A 24,671-nucleotide genomic window follows, 5' to 3' on the forward strand; every position below is an offset into this window, starting at 1 on the left:
GAGTCAAGCTGCCCAGTCCTGTGCTTTTAATTCTTGGCAGCTATTGCAGCTATGTCCAATAGAAGATGATTTTTGTTGGGACTGTTGGCGGGCATCTAAACGTCTTACAAATTGTATATAGTTAAGGATGAAATAGTGATAAATTGCTAGGTAATTCCAAGGTAGAAACAAACAAAAACAGTAAAGTATGCATTATATTTCAGTTAAGGAAGTTCAGGATTGTCTTTCATCAGAACATACCTCAGGATCCATTTGCTCTGCTACCCCTTCTCACTTTTTTCATGTATTGAAAGCCAGGTTTGCTTTCAGGGTGCAGTATCCTTGTGGCAATGGGGAGCTGGTACTACTGGTCTCACTGCCAGCTGCTGTGTTTTAAGCAGCTCCTTCAGCAAACAGCTGTTGAGACCTCTTTGGAAGGGCTTTTCCTCTTACTACAGATGCCAATGTACCACTGTCTTCTGAAATGATGGAAGAGAACGTTTTGCCCTTTGCATTTCAGGGCACCATGAAGTCTTGGAGACTTCTGAAGCCAGCTGCCAGATGTAATTAAAAATTAATGGAGCAGAGCAGTTGTACTTGATCCCCCTGACAGACACTTGAATAGCGTCTTTTCCTAAGGCTAACTTTTTAAACAACTCCTTTTACATCTGTGTTTCTCACTGTCAAATTACTTGTAAAAAAAAAAAAAGAAAGGAAAACAATATTAGTGGACATTCTGAATTTATTTATTTTTTAATGTTATTTCCTACAAAATCTAGTTGGATTCTCTTAGGGTGAATCCTGAGACTGACTGCAAACGAGAGCATAAAACAGAGTCAACAGGCATGAAGCGAGGAAGCAGATAAGACCCAGATTGGGGGGTGCAGGAGCTGCCTTCAGTAATAATGCACACTCAACATGTGTGATTTGATTCTTGATGTACTGCTTCAAGGCCTGCATGCTTTGGAAGAGAGAAAAATGTTGTCTTTTTGTGTGCTCTTACCTAAGCCTTGAAATTCAGACTGGATATATTTTAAAGGACAGGAAATAGAAAAAAAAAAAAAGAGGAGGTAGGGAGGTTTGTGATCTCTGCATTGATGCTTCGGGAGGTCATGGGGAGTGTTAGAGCTCATTCTCTTATATTGAAAAAAAAACAATAATATGACAGCCAAGTAGCACTAATTAATACTGCTCTATGATTCTCTATACACTGGGCATGACAAAGACATCAGCTAACTGTAGAGACTGTTAGATATATAGAGAGGAAGATTTAGTTCTTCAAATCTTGTCCATATTTTTGAGCAGCTAAATACAAGGAAGCATACTTTTGACTGAGCATTTCCCTTCAGAAGCAGAGAAGAACAGTTGTCATTACTATGAACTATTTGGAAAACTTCGAATACAAATATTTTTAGGGCTGAATTCTGATATTTTCACCCATACTAAATAGCAGTCTACTCGTTGAGTTACTGGTAGTGAGATACATGCTTGGCAAAAGAAGTAGTTACTCATAGTCACTGTGGCTACACAGTTACTCCAGTTGGGAACTGATAAATAAGAAATAGGATTTGAGAAATCAGCATTTTTCTTTTTTGCGTGTGTTTCATTGGTAGTATTGTTCTTAGCTTTTTGTTTTTGTTTTCATTTTTCCTTTCCTCCAGTCAAATCCTCAACCTTCAGATACTCAGTTGCTCAGACCTCTCATCCAAAGGGATTGTTTGGAGAGGGGAGTGGTTCACTGCTCTTTGGAAGTGAGGGTTAACTAACTTGGAGGTACCAGCCATGGAAAGCAGCAGTGAAGAAAATGTCTCCATTTCTCCAAGCCGTAATGTAAATGATGTTACTGTGCCAGTGCAAGAGGAATATAAAGATAATGTTTGCAGAAAAAAAGATGGGAAGTTTACTGAGTTTTTGCTGAATAGCTACTGATGTGGCAATCCAGAGGCAGTTAAATGCAAAAAGTGGAAAAGTAAGCAGCACATTCCAGCCATGGCAGGCGAACAGTGCTTACGTTAAAGTCTCCAACAGAGGACAGAGCTGGAACTGTGTCATGAAAACTGCTACTTCAGCACAGAGTAGTAAATTTGCCACCTAGCCAGTCTGAGACCAAAGCAACCTGTTTGGTCAGGTGTATCTGAGAATATATATCTTTCAGAGTTGTCCTGGATCCCACATTCCTCTAAAAAAGGGGAAATATTTGTCCTTTAAGTTTCAGCAGGGTGGATTAGATGAAGTTTCCTTCTTCTCTTTGACCTGATTTTCTATGGTTAATTTCACTTTTTTGGAGGAAGTCTTTTCAAGATAAAAATGAGTGTGGTCATTTGTGAGAGAAGAAATCCATTTTTTTTGTTCCAAAATGGAGATTTTACAGGATGTGGCTACTGTTACAATCACTCCAAAGTACTGAGTCAGACAGCGGTATTATCAGCTTATTCCTTACTGTGTGTTTGCGTCAGATCCACTGCAGGAGATGCGGTTGTCATAATCAGCATTTTCCTACACCCACTGATGAGAGCAAATGGAGAAATGAAGTGTTCTCATCACTAGCAGGATAGGTGTGGGAATGAAGGCAATAAAATCACAGCTAGGGAGTCAGAAAGAGAAGGTACACTTATGAAAGTGAAAGGAAGTGAAGAGCCCAGCATTAGGGAATTGTCTATTGTGTTGAATATACAGGAGCAGTCAAGGATGTGCATTTTTTCAAATCTGTTTCTTGTTTCAGTAGTACGGCACGTGCTTTATGGCACAATCCAGTAATGCATGCAAGCCAATGGATGTTAGGCATGTTGAGGTGCAGTGATTTCCATTCCACTTGTAAATCTGTGGAAAATCCTGATCGGAAAAGCAGTCTTACTCAAGGCAGCGCTGAGCTGTGGAGTTGCACCCCTTAAAGCAGCAGCTGGAATTCATTTTTTCTTCTTCAGAATAAGACCTTAAATGTATCTGTTGATTGGGATCTAGGTTACAGGAACAGACTGCTTTATAAATGCAGCAGTAGTGGAATTTTCCAATCCAGAAATAATTCAGTGTCCAAATACTTATTTTATCTGATTTATAACTTCATATAACCCAGTACTGCCAAATAAAATTTTCTTGACTGTGGTATGTGTGCAGTTTCTCTTCAGGTATTTGGAATGATGTCTAACATAGAAATTAAGTGGAAGTTTTATGCTAGAAATATTCAGCTATATTTGGATTTTAAAAGAATAATATTTTTTTTTATTATTTTTTTTCCAGAATATCAGTGCCTAAACATATATATGAAATTCTTCACAAAATCAAAGACCCAAATACATGCAAAAGCTGTGTAGTCATACATAGTTGTTTGGGTTCTTTTCCTTAATACTACTGGAAAAGTACTGTTCTGCACTTAAACAATTTGACAGTTTAACTGGATCTGTATCTCTCACAAAACCAATCAGGCAAAAAAATAACAGTGAACTTGCCTTCAGAATCCACATAGGTGGATGGATGTGTTGCCAACACCCATGTAGAGACATTTAATTGAATTATATACGCTCCCTGTAGTAATGATGGCATTCATTGATGCCAGTGAATGTTAGGGCATATGATAATAGCAGTGCATGTTTAAACATTGATCATTTAATGCAGACATTGTCAGAAGAATTAAATATATCACGATGCCCTTCATTTCTTTCTTTTTTGCTTACTATAATATACTGCTGCAGTCTAAATCTCCTCATTCTCTTTAATAAAGAAAGATTTCTTCTCTTAATTTGGACAGCTGCACAATTGGGGTGCTAAATCATCATCAAGGATGTAATCCAAATGATCCTCCTTTGTAACAATTTGCTGTTTTGTCTGCTTACTTCAGAGCAGAAGGAACAGATTTAGACAATTGCAGTCTTTGCAATTGTTGTCTTAATAATCAGTCGCTGGTCATTACAATATACTAGTTTTGAAACCAGAGCTCTATGTAAACAGATCTAATTCAAAGTTCAACATATTTGTTGTGGCAGGTATGGTTTTTAAAGTAGGAAAATGTGATGTACAGAGATATACATCTGATGTAACTATATCCTCAAATCATAAACCAGCAGCAGAATCTGGAAGAAACGTCTCAATTCCAATCTTGACCATTATAGTTACATAAAATGTAGAACAGAAATAACTGCCTACTTTAAAAAAGTCCTGGGATCCATGCACCAGCAATTGCTATTCTTGATGTGAAGTAAGAGGAGTGGCTAGAGCTGAGCCATCACTCAGGAGGCACACAACATAGAGAAGGAGTCCAGAGGCAAGACCCCAAGCTGGGATCCCTTCCCTTCCCTGCCTGCTGTGGCCTACCTGTCTGTTAAATCAGATTTCCTATTTTTATTCCAAAAAGAAGCAATTATCAGGGTAAGACTCCAACCCAAAAACATACGCTTTGGTATCTACTCAGCAGGAGGGACTTCAGCTTGTGTGAGCTCTTGGAGTTACACTGAGCTGCTAATTTAACTACTTGGTGTATGAAGAAGTTCTGCAGTGACACTCAGAGAAAAAAAGTAGCATAGCCAAGAAATGGTACAGATAATTCAGTGAATGTTTGGTTGAGCCGTGTGGCTCATGGGCATGGCAACATCCTCCTGGCCATGGCCTGCCTCTGCTTACTGAGAGCATTTCTCCTGCAAACAGTCTGCATTGTTAATTTCTCCATGCAACTTCAATTTCCACTATATAAGAGCATTAATGACCTTGACAGAAAGCATTTCCTGGGGATTAATAACCATTTGGGGTTTAATGACCTGAGGCTATGCCTCAGGCCATCAGCTGCTCCGAGCTGCTCATTAAATCCTTAGGATACACAGTCTGCTTCAGTCATTCCTGGTTAAACATTTGGTCACTGTCACCTAATGACAGTATTTTCCCTGAATTATTTCCTCTTTAGGAGTCCTGTTTTGGGGAGTGTTTGTCCTTAAGTCTTTGGGGAAAAGAACTTGTCATTAGTTTTTTACGTGACTCTGTATTGCAAGTCAAAGCATTTACTCAGGCTATCACTGAGTTTCTGCTTTGATGAACACAGTAAAAAGGACTGAGACAGTTCAATACATAAATTGTGCCAGTAAATATGAACTATTTGTTTTAGGTGCTGACAGTCTCATAATGTAAATCAAAAGCCAGTAGCCTCCCCCGGTCCTATTGCTGGCAGTTCAGCTGGAGGTAATTTATTAGACAGATAATGCAGGGCAGATTACCACTTCCTAGCAAAGGGTGGCTTGGTGCTAGCTCTGAAGGATACCCCAGATTCATGTATGTGTGGAAGAAGCACTGTAATAGAGAGTGTGTTTGCTTGTTGCAATGCCCTTCCTAGGCCAATTTCTTACTGATGAAGTCATAAGTCAAAGCTGGTGTATTGTCCTATGTTATGGTGCATATTTGTGAAGGGTGAGCTTGTTTTTCTGTATATGATTTTTCTTTTAAGGGAACATTCTTCCCACATCCAGATGGCATCAGGCACAATTGGATCTTAGTTAAATCTGCTGCTGTGGTGTTACATCGTGTTCCTTGTTTATTTGTGTAGCAGCGCAGTGCCGTGTGCCAGCCAGGAATGGCACAAGCCAATTGCTATTAAAAGTTTCCTCCAAAAATTTCTAAACTGAAAAAGAAGAAAAGTACAGGGAAGAAGGTAGACAAAAACATTTTAGGAAACCACTAGAGTGAGGAAGGTGCTGGGTTGTGTGTCTACAAATCAGTTCTGTTGTGCCCACATCAATCATATGAATGCTCTGGAGCGGCTCTGCCAGCATCAGATTTGCCCATCCGTTTGCATTGTGCAGTGAGCAACCAACAGACTTGGTAGGTAAAGGGTAGGAACAGAGAGCTTTGGGAACAGGAGGAAGGGGAACTTGCCTTTCTGAGAGGTCTGGGAAGACCTGCCCTTAAAATGGCAATAGCTTAGAAAAAACTTTGTTGGTCCTGTGTGTGAGCTAATGTTGGCCACAGACAACCTGTGTTTTCAGAGAAAGAAAAGGATTTTTCTGACATGTTCTAAAAGGTTTAAATGCTTGAAGTTGTTTATACACTTAAAATACTAAAAGAAAACCAGATCTTGATAAGAGTAGTTCAGCTCTGGTAAGTGAGATTTAGGTATATCCTATGGGAACCAGGAGGTGAATGAGATATAGATGGAGTGAACAACTCAAGTATTTACTTCCTTGCTTGTGTTTGGGATTAGTGAATTCTGAAGTCAATTAACTTTAATTCAATGACATGCTTTGTGTGGGAAAAACATGCTATTTGTGGTAAACACCAAGCACCTACCCAGGAATGTTCCTACATAAATCTCAAATCCCTTTACAAAGACGGATACAGATCATTTACACCATCACTGCAAATGGGGAAGATCAGGTGCAAATTGGAGAAATTACTAACATTAAATCACACAGTACATTAACAGTGTATGTCTCAAAGAAGGAGTTATTTCATATCATTGGAAATATCTCCAGCTTTATATGCCCATTCCTCACACATTGTCAGTATAAGTCTGTACAGAAGGAGCACTTTCTGTGCACAAAGCGTCCTACCCCTTTAACTTTAAGGTAGGATGAATATTTTCATGGAAGTGACTCTTACTCTCCACAGTCTTCAAGAGTATCTGGGATGAACAGTTCCTGTACACTTGCTTATAGAAGAGGTGATTCCTAGCCTTTATATCCAGAAATCCCTATGTCTATATACAAGTACTCTACATGGACGATAAAATGGCTGCTGTGAAGGCAAGACAACTAGGTATTGAAGTGTATGCTTAGTGGTGAGCTTCTGACCTATCCTACTAAAGTGTAGTCTGCCAAGACCCTTAACATGTTCTGGAACAAGGGGTTCTACTGCTGGCCCGGCCTGTGGGCTGGTTCTCCTGGCTGCTCTTGCCTTGAAACAACCATACAGCACCATTATCACATAGATGTTAGATGCAGGGATACACTTGTGGTTGGAATTTCCTTTCTGAAGTCTACTGAGAATTCACATGAGAGCCAGATGAGATTCTTCCTGTTTGTTTAGAAGAAAAATGCAAAACATCACGAGAAAGTTTAAAACTCCAGCACTCCCTGAAAGTGTTCATCACATTTTCTGGAATAAAAATATTTTTCCGACAGAATTCAAGCTTACAGGTAACATACATTCACTTTTTTCCTACAGTTTTTCTACCGCTGATTAGGAAAGGCCAGATTGGTAAATGGTGAATGGCAAAAATGCTTTGAAATGTGTTAAACAAATAGTAGCTTTGTAGACTCTGTTTTGAAGCTACAAAGACCCTCTTAGCAACTGGCTTTGGCTTTTGTTGAAGAAAGATTAAGGAAAATCCCAAATCTGCTCCCAAAATCAGAGTCAGCTGATAGAGAGTCGTAGCTATGAATTTTCACCTTTTGGCACCGTTGCCTTTCCTGCACATTCTCCAGTGCAAGTAAACTAGAGGCTGGTTTGTTTGAGTTGTTGTTTGTCCTTGAAGATGAAGCCCCACCAGAAAATAAGGAGCTGTAATTTTTGGTTCAGCAGTGTGATTACTTAGCAGTAAGTGAGCTTTTGAAGGATTATAGAGTGGACACAGGCTACTATGGAATCATAGAATCAGAGAATCGCTAACCATGGGTCCAGTATTCCTAGCAACCAATATAGAGCAGAGTGAAAATACAGCCTATCTACTAAATGAAAATACCTTTATCATTTGTTCTGTTTTAGCCTGTGGTTCAGACCAATAAAAAGGCTCTTAAGATGGTTATTTAAAATCTTTAACTTCCATTCTGCTGAGATTTCATTGTCAGATTTAGGCTTCTCTTGAAAATTGAGCCAGGTGTTTTTACAGTAAAATCCATAGGAGACATGATCTTTTGTAGGGAACTGCCTGCTTTCTGCTTCTGTTTCTGTCTGGAGAACAACTTATCTCATCATACTTCTGGCATATCTGAGGCCAGGCCCTGCCAAAATCTGAAAGTGAAATAAACCATCAAAAATGTCAGATTCTTAAAAGTGCAGAGCAAGGTCAAGGCTAGAAAAATGCTAGACTTGGAAAATAAAGCTCTTCTCCTTCAAAATGAACACAACCAATTTTCTGTCTTTGTATTTATCTGTATATCACATTACTGTAGCTGTGGAGAACCAAAAATGGCTCGCACCCTAGGCACATCTACTTATTCTCCTGATCTCAAGGGACATGGTGCTAGAGCAGCGCTGGGATCCTGTTCCTCATGGAGCACATTTGGAATGGGGAAGGATCTGATTCCCGCTGGGAGCCCTGTTGTGTGCCCAGAGGTGACACCAGAAGAGGGGATGTGTCCTCACACAGTCCCTTTGGAGAAGGACAGCTGCCACCATTTAGAAGCTTCATTCCCAAAAACCAAGTGGAAATTTCACTGAACCAATTGAACCTTAGTCCCTGAGATTTTGAATAGGAGCTATTTCTCATCTCTTCTTTAAACACTATGAGGCACGTTGTCTTCCATCTCTTTAATCCATTGTAAATTAGCTTCTAGAAGCTACTGCCAAACTACAGTATGGCACTTGCACAGCACATGCTCCTTCAGCAGTGAGCACAAAGCAGCTTCTGTTTGTGGGGAGCATGTTGCAAGCCCGTGAGTGACACACTGTGAATGCTGAAGATTATGAAACATATTCTGAAACTGAGCAAGCCATAAACACTTCATTTTTTCAGAAATAGCCACGTTATTTCTGTCATTCTGCTTGGCAAATGTATACACACACATCTCAGTGCATCCACGTAGCACACGTTGAATAAGCACCAAGTGCTAAAGCAGCAAAGTGCCAACAACACTGCAGTGTTCAGAGGAAATATTTCAAGTATGCACTTAACACTCTTTTGGGCTTTTATAAAATCCCATGATCTTTTTTGTGTTTATTTTCCCTTCACTAGCTTCTCTCTTGGACTAAATTGACCTTAGATGATAGTGTGGAGTTGTATTCATTGATCTCTTAGTGAGTGCTCTCTAAATGATCAGAAATCAGGTCATGGCTTAGGTTAGCTCCTAATACCAAGCAGGAAGGACAAGTTGCTTATGTATGTCTGTGGCCAGATGCTCCCATGAAATAGGTAAATCTAGAGATTAGTTGAAGGTTGGAGCAAGTCCTTAATGACACTGACAGTGTTCCCATCTGCTATCCAAGCCCCAGGTCACCAAAGTCACATAGAAAGGACCATCTCATATAAAGTGGCTTTGTGGGTCTTTTGTACTTGGGACACGCTTTTGAGCATAGTGCACACTTCAGCATATGAACTCACAATTGTCCTTCCTAAGAAAGGAAGAGCATTTCTTCCTATTTTGAATTGAAGTGGTAAGTGACATGTCTTGTTTCCCACTGCAAGTCTGGCAGAGTAAGGGATTAGTCATTACTTTCCAAATATCTGGTTACCAGCACTGCCCAATGACCAAACCATACCAGTCTACAGCAGGCATGTAGGCCTGTGAGGCCAGTGAGGACATGTGTTTAACAGCCAGAACACAGGGGTTCAGTCTGTGAGGTGGCAACTGGGGCTGTCTGATGGATTTCCCCTCAGCTATTAGATTAAGAAATTATTGAATTTCTACAAGCAAGTTAAAAAGTTCCAGGGCCTGTATTCCACTAACATTTGCAGAGACAGCCCGTCTATATTCCCTCTTCAGCTAGAGACATTTACATGAAAATAGTAGGTTGAGGATTGGATTTGGTAGGTTTACAGTTTCCTGCTGCCTACCCTACAGGCTCTGTTTCCTGCAGCATCAGGGAGCAGGCACTGGTAGATCTCCATCTTTTCTGTTGTCTTCTTCTAGGGCAGTGCATGGCACAGAGCTGAAGGGTAGACTGCAGCCCTATGGGGTGATAACTGCAGGCATCTAACTCACATAAGCTCGTTCATGCTATTCGATAAAAGAGCAATTTATGTCTTTCCTTCTTGTAGCTAAAAATAACAGTGAAAAAGTGTGGAGCGTTGTAGTCCTGGGTGGTGTGCTAATTAGTTCTTTGCTAATTCTGCGTTATTGCTGGCGATGATTACTGTCAAGTAATTACAGGGTTCCTGTGAGTCTGGCTTTCATTCGCTCTGTGATGTAACACTGGTAAGGCAATGAGAAGTGGCGGTACTTTGGATACCCAGTGCTATTTCTGCTACAGCAAAATCCCGTGTTATAGGGAACAGTTATTTTGTACCATTGTTTTAATAGCTGGAAACAGACTTTGGTGAGCTGTAGAATGGAAAACCTGTATTTCCACTACATTAAAAGCCTTCTTGTGCTTGAAGGAACATATAAAACCCCAATGGCCTTCTATTTTAAAAAAAATATATGGAAAGGGAACTAGAGACTTCAGCCAAAATACTAAAAACTACGCCAACGTAGCCAAGTTGTCTGTTCTTTCTTCCTTCCAGTACGAATGAATACATGTTTATGTACAGCTGTCACGTAGGAATTGCTTTGGCATTGTTTCTGTACGTTGTTCTGTAGCTATATGGACTGCAGCTTTCATTGCAAAGGCGCTAAACAAAAGAAAACTATGATTTCTGTGAAGAAATTCCTGGAAGTATTTTAGTTCAGAGATCAAGAACATGACAGTACATGGTAAAAGTGTTTGCTCTGTAATCTTGCCTTTGTGTTTTCTGAGTGTGTTTAGATATGTATCTACCACAGTTGTGCAGTCCTGACCTCCCATTTCTGCAGCCACATCACCACACAAAGGCAGGATCAGCTATAGGAGAATCCATGGTGCAGAGGTGCTTGGGCAGGCAAATGGAAGATGGGTATTCTGAACATCTTTGAAGGTTTAAATGCCCCCTACCAGTTAGCAAACATAAATATCCTTAAAATTCAGCCCTTTGGGCTCACTATGTTGATACCAAAAGTGATTTTCACCTCTTCTATAAAATTAAACAGAATTTCTGTCACATGGTGGATAACAAAAACTGCCTGTCCAGAAGTCTGAACATCCCTCTTCTGCTGCTGTAAAACACAGCCATTAATCTAAGCAGTTTCTCATATTTTGTACAGTTTCTGTGTTCAAGAGAAATGGGGGCCTGACCCTTTTGTAAAAATGGATGCCTTTCTGAAGGCAAAATAATGAAAGATCTTCATTTCTAAGTAAGTGAGTAATTATTTCCTTTAATTTCTTTGCTTTTTCTCTGATTCTATTAAGATCAGTATACAGTACTGTAATTAGGGGCTCTGGACTAAATCACACTGCAGCACACAAAGCAAAGGCTAAGATGTAGTTTACAATAACATCTTCACATATTTCACTAATTACATGAAGTACGTTGAAAAAACAGTAGAACTGCTGAACAAAGGATGTTGTCTGGTCCGACCCCTGCTCATGGCAGAGCCAACTTAACACATCACATCGTGTACTAAAATGGGATCAGTCTTGATTCCAGATGGGATGATGGTCCAAGTTCAGAATGTCAAGTTAAAGAAAATATTGTTTATGTTTGGGGTTAATTTACTGTTTTTCAAGTTATTTTATACAGTGATAAGAGGACAGACTGGCAACTCTCATTAGTAATATTCCAGTTCTAAGTAGCTGCCGAGGAAAAGCCTTGAATAGAAAAAGGTGTTTGATTCTTAACGATCTCAGAAATAATAATAAAGTAGATGTCTACTAATTAGGTTCACTTTCATGTTATAGTTATTCTTTACTAACAGACTTGAGGCGTGATGAAACGTTAATAAAGTTGATGTACTTCAGTGATAACAATTACAAAATAGTTGTGAATCATTAAAAGCCATCTAGGTTTGTAGGTACGGCTTTGGCTGTGCTTCCAGGGTAATGCCAGTTCTGTTGATGGGTTGTTTGGAGATAACTGTGAGCAACTGACATTCTGCTGTTAGGGGTTTAGCTTTATTCAGAAATAATACACAACCCATGTTTCTCAGTAGACTTCTTAATGGAAAGAGCTAATAAGGAAACAGTGGAATCTAAAGGCAAAGCCACTTGTGTTCATCAGCTGGTAACTGCAGATAATACTGCTAACACTAGCACTTTGCATTACGTTCAACGTGCAGAAGCCGCGGATCCAGGCTTCTATCTCAAGTATTTTGAATATTTCAGCTCTTCCATATGTGCTGTATCTTATCAATGTTTCTTGTGATACACATTACTCTTCTCACTCAGAATTCCAAGAGAAATGGCTTTAATCATAGTTTATAATAAACAAGAACTGAGAAGTCTTTTTTATTAATACATCAAAGTATTCTCTCCAAGGGAGTTAGCTTCATAGTGGTGCTGTGTGTTTAATATAAATTCACAGCATGAAGGCCACCTCAGATGGGTAGAGATTCTCTGATGTGTATCTGATTGCTTGCATGTAATTTGAACATCTACAGCACATGAAGGGTATAATCAAACCGTAATTAATACGATGATAAGGAATTATGTTTTGTACTACTTATTTGCATAATTCAGGGAGAAAGTCTGCTGTGACTGCATCTATCTTCTGGGTGATTGTTTACGTTTTACACTTGAATTATAACATGAAGCATTCTCCTGCATTCCATAGCGCCTTTCATCTGAGGAGCTCCAATTACTGTTTGGCCAATTAACTTCAGTACCGCACACATGCAAACCATGTTGGGTATTGTGGAGAAACTAAGCAAAGATGTTTATTTCTGAAACTTGACCTCCAGTTTAGGACACTGAGCCTGAAAAACGTAGTTTCCAGAGATAATAAATCTCTATCCTCTAATTGGAGCTACAAAAGCCCATAAGAGCTGAAATAATGCTCAGAGCAGCGCTGCTCACTCCTGGCAGCCCTCTGAACATCAGGCCACTCCACAGACCTTGGGCATCCTGCATGTGCTGAGAAATCAAGTGTCTTCACATACCCCCTCGCCTTGCAAGAGGTGTTGTTTTCCAAAAGCTTGCAAGGGTGGGGGGCAGATGAAAACTGCGTGTAGAGGGGTCCATCTGTTGCAACCAAATTCAAACCAGGTCTCGAGGGCAGAGTACCAGTAAAAAACACCTTGTAGATATATGTGCACTAAGGAAACATGCATTGTGTACAGAGGAAAGAACTTAGAAAGTCTAAGCCCACATGCAAAGAAAATGACTCTGAAAGCTAATAATTCCAAGTGTTCAAGTATGGCTACTTTCTAATAGCAGTACAGCTGGAATTGATACATATACGCTCCCTGTTAGCTGCGCTGCTTTCTTGTGTTGTGCTTATCCTTCCTAGGAATCTCTGGGTCCTAAAATCAATGGTGCTAGTGTTCCTCATGAACACTACTGGTGCAGAATAGCTTGGAAGTCTTCATCTGAAATTCTTTACTAGGAGGAATATGATGTTGATGGTGGAGATTTTGTCCTCCTTACTAATGGATCAGCTCAGGGCTAGTATTACACATTCCAAAAGCTCACTTGCTTTTTCAGTCTTCAAAAACGGTGGTTCAGTAGAAGGTACATAATCTGAATATAACATTATAAAACACGAATAGCCCCATGCAAGTACAAAGCTTCAATTACTGTTTAGTATCAGTATCTATTTATTATGGTGGTATCAATGGTATGCTGTAAACATTGCTTTACAGCACATGTGAGTGGCATACACTTGAAGGTTTTCTAAATACTGGCTAGGCTTGGCATTTGCCTTTGAAAATTGAACTCAGCAGTTACTTTAGCTTTCAGGCCACTCTACTTCATTCTACCTAGAAGTTTAGGTGCAACCTACCTAAATCTCTTGGCTTAGAAACCCAAAGGCAGAAACTCCCGAGAGTCTGTTTTCAGAATCTTGCCTGTAGTGACTATGAGTCATCAAAAGTATTAGATCCCGAAGGATGAGACTGTTACCTCTTCTGTGCTTATTTGATAATACTCCTTCCACATTAAAGATACAGTATATTTTATATTAGAACCCTTTAAAGACTCACATTTTCCATGAGTTTATCCAAACACATTTTTTTTTCGGTGGACATACAGTGCTCATGCATATATTTGAAAGCCTTGTTAATTCTCAAGTCACTCTGCTAAGCCCAGCAGCTAACTGAATAGGTGGGAGAGGCAGCGTGGTCCTGTAAAACAGGTGGGTAGTGTTCTGTCCTCTGAATCAGCACAGAGCCAATACTCATGGGTGATGTCAAAAGGCAAGGAAAGGAATATAAATCCTACTGAGGAAGGGGGAACATGTGAAGGGAATCAAACTCTTAATCACTTCTGGCCATTAGCAGTATCAGAGTATTTTCCCTAAGACGAAAGGGAGGAGAGCCTGGTGTCCTTGTCAGCTCCCAATATATATATTATTTGAATTTTATCTAGCTCATAAATCCCGCTAGTAGTTTCAGCTGGATAAAGTATTCTTGTTTCTTGTCATAAACTGCTGCAGCGTTCCTTTGTGTCTCTGCCACATTTCATCCTAATGCAGCTGCACTTCACCCACGGATGATGTGATCCCTATATATAACTTCCACATCAGTTTTTATAACCATTTAAAGTGCCTCAAGAGGACATGTGGGATGCAGGGTATTGTTTTATTAGTGTCATCACAAATAGCTGCATTGTACAAATCAATTGTATGCTAAGAGGAAAAGTGATTTTGAAGGGATATTTGAAGATAGGGGAAGATTTTGGCAGTTAGAATAAATGTATAGTCCTGATTTACAGATTTAAAAGGAATATGGCAAACAAACAAAACAAAACAAAAAAACCCTAACATGAAATAAGGTTGCATAAAGTGAATGTATGTGGAATAGTGGTTAGCAAAAATGTCAGAGTAATGGATGGCAGAGAGTTAATTTTAAGGGACTTTGGAGTGGAAGATAAAGATAAGGAGAAAGAGAATTCAGCAGTAAATAGGAGTGGTCATGATGGTAAGCTGCAATTAAAGATCTGGAGAGAATGCTGAAGGAAGAGCTGGATCTTGGTTTTATCATATAGACGAACCATCTAACACTGACATGACTTTTCAACATCATTTGGCTCCATTAAACATATTTGCTGTGTTTTTAATGTAATGTCTGAGACTTTCAAATATGTAGATAAACTTGGTGTCCATGTCTCATTGCATCGTTATATTTAGGTGCCTGACTATACCACACATCCATCACCTTTACTTCGGGAATTACTTAGAAATCTGCAGAAGCGCACATGATTTTAGGTGAAGAGTGTTAATATAGATGCAGTGTTCCCAGACCTGTAAGGTTTCTTGGCTGGTGAACCTGCTATAAATGTCAGGCCTACCAGTTTAACTGGTATCATATTAATACAGGAAAGGAATTTGTTGCAATCCTTTCACTCAAAGAGGAGTTAAACTCCTAATTCCTGGCTGGAATGACAGACCTTTCTTCTTGGGAAACATGGCCTAGCTGAAGGTGAAAGGCTGATGAGGGGAAAACCCATCCAACCTGTGTTGGATGTTAGTGTGCCCCGGTGGCGCAGTGGTTAAAGACGCCGCCTTGCAACACTGGGGCCCGGAGTTCGAATCCCCGCTGTGGCGCAAGTGGTAGAAGTACCGCTCTGCTACACAGAGGCTCGAATCCCGGGGGTTGGACTCGATGATCTCTAAGGTCCCTTCCAACCCGCACGAAACTATGAAACTATGAAACCTGGATTATACAGGCTTTGAGTATAGAAGAGAACAAAAGAATTGTCACAATCGATCGAAGAAATACTTCATTTGATCTTAGACTGTCTCTGAGCATAAGAAATGTCAGTGGCTAAGAAGAAAAAGCTGACCAGGAAAAAGTAGTCTCATAACATTGTTTTGAGTTTGGTTTCATTTATTCAGTTCTGGAGAATCTTCTTCCAAATCTGAGGGAGCAGCACTGAGTACTCAGATAAGACTACAGCTCAGTTTTGAGCCCACTCATCTCCTGATCCCAGTGTCCTTTGGCAATGAGTTTTATACATTGCTTAAAAAAAGAAAAGAAAACCTATAAGTTCACATCAATTTGTTTCTTTTTTTGTTCCTTCAGTTTCATTAATCTTCCTGTCCTTGTGCTACAAAGCAGAGTGAATAGAAGCTCTAAATTTCCTGTTTTCATATTACCCATGATTTTGTACCCTTTTATCGTAACCATTCCTTATCTGTCTGCTCTCCAAGGTAAACAGTCTCAATCTTTCAATTTTTCAGTATATGAGATTTTTTTTTTTTTCATGTCCGTAAATAATCATGCTTCCCACTTTCATCCTTTCTAAAAAGTCAAAGTATGAATGGACATCATCTGACTATTATTCACCAAGTGTAAAGACCTTCAGAGAAAGAAACCACTCACGAGCTTGAAAAGATCTTTTTTTCTATTGACATTTGAGTTATTTTCAGCCATAGTAGTTTAAAAGGTCCATATTTTATTGCATTATTACTGGTACTGCAATATTCTGCAAAAGCTTAATGTCTATTAAAATAATGCATTGACAGCTTTATTTCTTCTTGGTTGCAAAACAGAACCTTGCCTCTAATAGTAATTATGCAGCATGATATAAAGTAATTCCAACGAAATTTCACTTTTGAAAACGTTATTACTGGGATTTATTGAAGAGCATGCACCATAGTGTAGTAATATAATACAAATTCACTGTATGCTTATGTTTTATTTTATTTGTGATAGATTAGTGCTATAAATGGTAATTTTATGGGTACAGTTGCCTTTGCATTATTATTGGAATCCATCTGGAAAAGTTCTACAGAGTGGGAGGAAATGGGGCAAACCGTAAGAGCTCAACCTGAAAGCCTTCCCTCAAATGGAGGCCTTGGGAAATTATGCTAAAAGCCTAAATAATTTCAGAGACATCAATGTACTTTGCATAAAAATTTATGCTATCCTATAAATAGAACTTATGAATTTTTCCATTTAAAGAATTCTGTTGGCTATAATGCAAGATGAAAACATTACAGAAAATTTTGCCTGTTTTTACTGCATCGCACCAGCATTTTTGTCCTTAGGGAACATGAAAAGATTTCTGTTTTTCCATGATGTACACCAGCCTGCCTACTGTGATGAAGAAAGACAATAATCCAGTAGTTAAAGGATTAACCTGCTCTTTGCAAGCTGCAGATGTGAGCCTCTGTTCTGCTGTGACCTTGGAAAGAGTTCTTTACAGTTTAGCACCTAAACCCTTACTTAAGGTTAATTTCTTTGCTCCAAAGTGACTCAGCAAATGTCATTCATTGGAAGCCTGTCAGTCTTTAGTGTTATGTAGTGGCTGAGTGACAATGATGTGATGAAATGAAGTGATGCATGTAGGTATCTTGGAATTTCAGAAATTTGACATTTGGCCTCCAGATTTCTGAGTGTTTGTATCTGAGGAGTAATGCAGACTTATTTTAATGGGCAATTAAAGGAATTAAAGGAATCACACACTTCCCACAAACCTAATCTCTGTTCTCTTCATGTACTGTTGAAGTGCTCTAAATCATCATCTGAAAAATAAAAATAACGGTAAGATGGATGTTAAGGAATATGAGATGTAAGGGCAAGGGAGCAGTGGGAACTGCTGAAGTATCCCAACCTTGGGGTGCAGGAAGGATCTGAAGTACATTGGATCCGATCTCACACAGCCCCAGCCTGAACTGAATTCCATCAGATACCGTCTGCCCCCATGAGCTCACCATGCAGGTGACATGGCTTTTCTGTGGCATGGCATGCGTACAGGGTAAAAGGGATGCATTCAGCTCAGCCAGGAGAGGCTGAACTCATCCACAGAGTGCTTCGAGCATGCCTCAGGTGTGAGATAGGATCAGTGTTTTGTCCCTCAATGCTATCTGCTTCACCTTTCTCACAGCTGCACTGGAAGTTCTTAACCCCAAGGCTGAACTGAGCCTCCCAACTGACCCTAAAATGCTAGGTAGACATTGCCCAACAGTTTTCTTTGTCTTGAAGGAGAGGATAAGACAAGGATTTGGATCCTTTGTTAGCGTACAACATAGCACCAAACTAACCAGCTGCGAATACTGTGAACTGTAACCTAACTGTTCTGCTTCCAAACAATGCTTGCAGAACTGAGATCCATTCTACCTAATAGACCAGCTCCTGGCTTCCACTGGAGCTCACTGATATATGGCTGTGCAAGAAAACAGACTCCTTTCCAACAACTAGATCCATCATTTTCACTAACACTGCAGATCTTTGATCTGAAACCTAGTAAATTAGATTTAAGTGGTTAGCAAGATGGGGGAAATAAAGAAGAGCATAAGTAGTGATTTATTACAGACAGTTGAATAATAAATTTTGTCACACATAAGGTTGACATAAACACAATATATGATGTTCAGTACCTTTTTTATTGTTGTTGCTATTTCTTCTGCTGGATCGTGCGAAGGGACATCTGAATATTAACTTAAAATTACAGGAGGGAAAAAGAAATAAAAAGGACAAACACCAAAGAAGAATAGAGGGAAGGCAGAAGGAGTGTGGCCAAAAGGCTGGAACACAATGAAGTTGCTGATGTCTGTATGGGAGGAGGAAAAGAACTGTAGTAACTGATACAGACAATACTAAGGTCCCAAGCCGGAAACAAATTCAATTCCATGCTTTTCTCTTGATGGTGATTTTCACTTAACAGATTTTTAGGTAGTTTGTTCTTCCATGTGAGAAATGGCTGTTGGAGTGGTTTGGTTTTCTTTGATTAATGAAAATGCAGTTAATGTGGACTAAATTGAGACACTTGGAGGCGCTGGGTCAGCTTGCTAATCTAACAGCATTCCCAGATTTTGGGGTTAGTCTTCTGCCATCTTAGAGGGTTGAACAGATCTCTGTTGGATTGGCCAAGGGTTGGTATGTCATAGAGGGAAGTAGGAGAAGGAGGCAGCAGGGTGGGGGCAGGCTGGGTAAGTTGTTCCAGTAGGGAACTGCTGACTGCTGGAGACTTCTGGTGTGAGGCACCATTCAAGCAGTTCGTTAAGAGCTTGGAAAAATACTGGAGAGAGAAAGACTGCAATCCACCATTCCATTTCAATTCCAGAATAGGCAGAGCATTCACAGGTTATATGGGAGATGAGTGCAAACCTAGCACCAAACATTGACTTGAAGCCGTATCCCAGCTGCGCTCTTGCCATCTGTCAGGCTTTTTGGGTGAGCCTTGCTTTCCTTATTTCATTCTACTTACATCTTAAATAGATGTGAGATTTGCACTTCAATCTCTGCTATGCCATGTGTGCTTTGGGTTATTGTATCAGTGTCTCTGATACGCATTTAATTTTATACACAGTGGGACACCTCCAGGAAGATTAAGAACTAATCCTGAAGGAATAAAAATACCACATGAAACCCAATGGCGTGTCGGATTGAGGAGGAGGTTTTAAGCCACTGATTGCATATGTGCACTGAAAGGTTTGGGTGAAGCAGGGGGCAGCTCCTGAGGTGCCCCTGGTGCAAGATGTGAGGAAGGTCAGTGTGTGAAGGGGACTTTGAATGAACCTCCTGGCACGTGCTGGTAGATGAGAGGACCTGGAGGCCATCATCAGCCTGATCTTTGTGGGTGCTTAAGGATGTGGTTTAGTGGTGAACTTGGTAGTGTTAGATTATGGCTGGTCTTGATGATCTTAAGGGTCTTTTCCAATCTAAATGATTCCATAACTATTATTGCATCTCCCTAAAAATGTGAATGAGGAACTTCTGAGGAAGTGAATATCAGCTATTAATTGTTACCAGTACAAAGGAGAAATGGAAAGAGTAACTTGTTTAATGCCAAGCTTCAACTAAAAGCAAAAAAAACCTCTTAGAACTCCAGCTATGTGAGACATACTGATGCATGTCAGTATTTGCAAGTGAGTTATTGCCTTGCCTCGCTAATGAATGAATGTCATTAGCTGCTACCCAAGCAAGTGGAAAATTATCCATGACTGTTTTTCAGGCGGTATAACAGTACAGTAGTGCATAAGCAAAAACCCACCATTGGATCAGCTGGGCATGCAGTGTTTTGGTTACAGAACCCCACAGTTTCACTTTCCCAAATTCCCAAAAGAAGCCAGGAGATGCAGTCCCCAAGGTTGGGTTTGCAAACATCTGTGGCTCCTGCCAAGCATTCAGCACAAATCTAGGAGCCATGTGTGACAGCCCTTCTTTGTGCAGTTGACAGTCTGTGAACACGTATGGTTATCCAGGTGCTTGCAGGATTGCACCAAAGCAGCACAGCTGCTGCAGGCTGGCTTTGACAGCTGCTTTAGCCTGGACATGGGAGCAGAACCAGACCAATGCTGGCAAAAATATTTCTGCAACCCTCCATTGACACCTTCAGTGAGGTCCTTTTGGTGCTCTGCTCATCTCTTCCTAAATAAGTCTTGGCTGATGGTTAAATAGCAGGCAGCAAAAAGCAAATAGAGGATGTTAAATTGGGCATCTCAAATTGTATTTTAAGCATTAAAATATCCAGTAATGAAAAAATCTGTATTGCATACTGAAATATAACTTGGATTAGATGCCCAGTGATATAACAGAAATCAGCTTTCATCTCCGCTGAAGAGCAAATACTTGCTTGTGCCTTTTCACTCAGACTTGAATAGCAGCGAAGAGAGGAATGGATGAAACAGGTGCCTTTAACAAGAAGAAATTCACTGATGTGAGCAAAGTCATCCTTCTGGCTGGGCCAGTAGCACATTGCACTTCTCTGTGTCTGCTCTCCTCTGAGTTAAGACTTAGAAGCAAAAGAGTAAGTGAGGGGAACTGTGCAGTGATACATGTCTGAGACACAGTGTGCTGGAAGTTAGATTTATGAGTCTCACTCAAATCTGCATCTGTTTGTTAGAGGTGATCGTGCAGAAAATCAGAACACTCCCAGTAGACACCTTCATGGAAGAGGCTGTCGAAGATTTGAAGGCAGAAGTTAATGTGTCAATCAGTTTGAGTTTGAGGGGGTCACAGTATGTTACAAAGAGCCTTTAAAAGCAATATCTCTAAACAACAGTAGCCTCAAACAAATAGTGAGTGGGTGAGATTGTTGCCTACAATTATCCACCCATTGCAACTGGAGATTTTTCAATCTCACTTGAGCTGCAGGAAGATTCCTCAGCAAGCTCCTCTGAGCAGCCAACTGCAAAATACCATTGAAATATGATAAGCATAAAAGAGCATTAAATGGTAGCATTCTCCGTCACCCACAGTCTGTTAGTTGTGTTTCCAGGCTAGAAGAAGCTAGAGTGTACGTACAGCTGCTGTGAGTTGTAAAATACATTTTGAAATGGAATTGATTCGTCTGTGTTTCACGACACTGAATTAAGCAAAAGAAAAAGTATAAAGCCTTGTCTTTTCTGCAAGTGTTTAATAAAAATATTCAGCCTCACTGGAACATAATAGAGATGTGCTTTCAGCACACAGATGTGCAGTAGTGAGAGCCACATTTTATGTAAGCTGCTCATTCTTCTGTTCAGTGTTAAGAACTGAATGTACTTTCATGCTCTGTTTTTTGGCCTTGACATGAGCTAATGTCAAAGCAAATGAAGACCTGGTGGCAAATCCTATTCAGCAGTGCTAATGATTGTGGCCATTGCAGAACTGTTCCTGGCTGTCTAATCATCTTGGGGAAATTGAGCTTTTGATAAGTAGACCTTGCATTCCAAAGTTTTATTTCTACAGCAAAATTCACTGGTGTGATTCTGTGTTTGAAGGATCAGAAAAAGGTGTGTGGGTCACATACTACAGAGTGGATTCAAAGCTGGTTTTATGGTGAGCTTCAGTGGGTAAAGTCATTAGGAGGATTTGAACAGGGCTGCATGGGGAAAAATTTGTGTCAGCATCTCCTATCTATAAAAGAACATTTTAGTACGAAACAGATTTGTGACTGGGGTATTTTTGCATGCAAGGCAGAACATGCAAAACAGCAATTGTGCCTGACTCTAGTTCCATTGCTTGTTTTATATTTAGGGTTTCATATTATGACTGCCTAGATTTTACAGCTGCAAATGTGCCAAAAACTCTTGTCTGATTCATTCAGGTTGAATAACAAGCAAAATAAATGTCTACTTTCTTCAATACTCACTCCATTCCCTAGCTGACATACAGCTAGATTTTGCAAAAATAAGACATGCAGGTGTGTGTTTTGACTTTGATTTTTTAAAGCAGAACCAGTCAGGTGGTAATTATTTGTCTAGATCTGAATGGCAAGGAAGTGTTGCACAGATTTCACTGGCAATCCACATGGATCTGGGTGTTCCTCTGTTTTTAATTGTTCTTGGTAAAAACTGAGTGACTGTAATATCAACATAAACAGGTTATCACAGAGGTTGAGAAATATCCCTGTCTTGAGCATGGCTTTTTTCCATACCCCCATACTCAGCTATCCCTGCTGTAAGCCCCAACCTGAGGGACAGATCTCTTGTCCAACTGGCGGTTCCTCTTCCAAGAAGCTGGTTTACATCATAGAATCGTTAAGGTTAGAAAAGACCTCTAAGACCATAAAGTCCAACCATCAGCCCATCCTTACCATGCCCACTAAACCATGCCCCTCTGTGCCTCATCTGCACATTTCTTGGACACCTCCAGGAACAGTGACTCCACCGCTTCCCTGGGTGCCTGTTCCATTGCCTTAGCAATGAAAGCTGTTTGAAAGTGGAAAGCTAGTTCAGAGCAAGCTGTGCCTGTGCTTCAGGGAGAAAATAAGACAAATTGATTCATCTCCACACTGCTTAGTGCTAGCCTTCTCAAGAGAAGATTTGTCTTGAAGAGAGATAACTGAAGCAGTCCCAAATACTCTTGGAAGTGGACTAAAATGAAAGAAGAGTGAGTGCTCTGGGTGCAGTGCTGCAAGCTGCTGCCTGTCATGGTCTTTATTTTATCTGGCTGCATAGACATACCTGCAGCTACCAGTTTATCCTTCCCGTGTTAACAGCCACAAGAGGAAAGCACTGTAAGTGATCTATCCCACCTATTCGAGACAGCGCTTCAAAGTGAAATGAATCACCCTTCAGAAGTAACTGTCTATTGACTGTGGAGGGATTCAATGTAATTGAGCTCAGGTGGCTATAGGTAGGCAGGTGCATTCCACCTGTAGCATTAGGCCTGTCCAAAGCTTTTCCTGGCTTCTCTGTGAGAAGTGTTAAAAGAGGAGAAAACCTGGAGTGTGTTCCCTATTGTTTCATTTCTACCTGGCTTCATCTTCACCTCTCCCCAGTAGTTTGCACATAGGGGTGGGTAGGACCCAGGGCCGCAGACCTTGCAAGCAGCTCTCCTTCCCTGTGGAGGTGATTAAAACTTCAGTGTCCTTGTTTCATGCACCAACCAGTTGTGCAAACCGTGGAAACCTATGGAGACTGGATTTATTTGATGGGTTCTGTTTTCTGATGCCATGAAAAAATACTTCTGAGTAACAACAATGCTTTTGAGCAGGGAGCATCTATTACCAAGTCTCTTTACTATTTCCTTGTAATTAAAGAACTTCTAATGCAAAATAACAAAAGATGAACTCTTCTTTTTTCTCTTTCTCCTCAGAAATTGAAGCAAAGGAAGCGTGTGACTGGTTACGTGCAGCTGGATTCCCCCAGTATGCTCAGTTCTATGAGGGTAAGTCAGTCTTGCTCCTGTTTGCGCGGCACTGAAAGCTCAATGGGTCCTTTCCAGGAGAGCTTGCAGTCAGCCAGCTCTGCATTTGAGTGAATTATTGCCGTGGCTGGCTGCTTCACAAAGCCTCAGCTGCTGGAGTTGTATGAATGCCTAAAGAACAGTAAGATTCCTGCCCTCAAGGCCATGGAAAAAAACGAGGATACAGCTTGTATAAACCTTGAAGATTTGCAGGAAAAAAAAAAAAAAAAAAAAGAAAGATAGAAAAAGTCCAAATACTTACCTCTCATTTTATTTTTTATTACTATTATTCAAGACTTTTTAAACCTTCAGAAATAAGACAACAAATATTGAATGTTTCTGAAAATTTCAATCTCACTGAAAAGAAAGCTTGAAAACTCTGCAGAATTAACAGAAATGAACCACTTGAGCTGTGTTTCACATTTCACTTCGCTGTAAAGCAAAAAGAACAAATGCAGCAGTGCTAACTCATTGCAGATGGCTCCATCCCCTCCTGTACTCTTCTGTGGTGGGTAGATGACACAGTTGTGTCATCCTGGAGGACAGGGCAAGTGTTTACACTGCTGCTGCACTCAGGAGCAGTTTAGGGAGTGGGAATGTTTCTCTTCTGCTCTCGATAGCTCAATGCTGACGGGGAAATTGCAGCTGATCCTCATTTTTTCCAAACTGCCTATTCTACTCTTGCCAGAGACCAGGAGCCAGCTCAGGCCCACTCAGGCCTACTAGCCAAAGTGAAGCTCTGCCAAGCCCCGCTGGATACTGGCCAGGGTCAGCTTGGGTCTGGAGGAAGCACAGCTCCTTGCACGGAGCCAAGGAGCATCGTGGGTCAGAGCCAGCTCTGTGGGGCTGGGAGTGGTGGGGAGAACAGTGCCGAGGACACCTCTGTGGTTCCTAACAGCCTGCTGAGGGCCTGCTGGTGCCAGTGGGCCTCACAGGTACACCAGTGTCTATACAGATGCTCAGACAGCTCAGCAGGAGCCAGGTGGGCTCTCTTAAATCCAGCAAGGATGTGGGACTAATAAATCTGTCACCCAGAGGTGATATAGATGTCCATCTACCACGTCTACCCTCTGTGCCCAGCAGTACCTTTTGTGTCTGCATTACAATCAGAGTCTCTCACTCCCCCTCTTCCCCAGAGAAAGGAGAGTCCAGTGCCTGCTGAATTCACAGGGATGTTCCAACCAAAATGCAACCCATGCTGGGCTCTCACAGTCCCTCTTACAACCAGAATGCACTCTAGACAGGCGGCCTCTCTGAAAACAAGGTCATTTT

At 40.6% G+C, this 24,671-nt stretch overlaps 1 protein-coding gene across 6 annotated transcripts in view; it reads left to right on the forward strand.

The window, feature by feature from the left end:
• Window positions 1-24,671, forward strand: part of STARD13 (StAR related lipid transfer domain containing 13) — a 271,061-nt gene that overhangs the window by 208,508 nt on the left and 37,882 nt on the right. For all 6 annotated transcript variants that reach the window (XM_015852032.3, XM_015852033.3, XM_015852037.3 and 3 more), the window contains one exon: window positions 23,310-23,381. In XM_015852032.3, the coding sequence (XP_015707518.2) occupies window positions 23,310-23,381 (72 nt within the window). The remainder of the gene's footprint in view (window positions 1-23,309; window positions 23,382-24,671) is intronic.

This window comes from Coturnix japonica, chromosome 1 (assembly GCF_054131305.1).
Source record: "Coturnix japonica strain WE chromosome 1, WE-NBRP24, whole genome shotgun sequence".
In the NCBI taxonomy this organism is placed as follows: domain Eukaryota; kingdom Metazoa; phylum Chordata; class Aves; order Galliformes; family Phasianidae; genus Coturnix; species Coturnix japonica.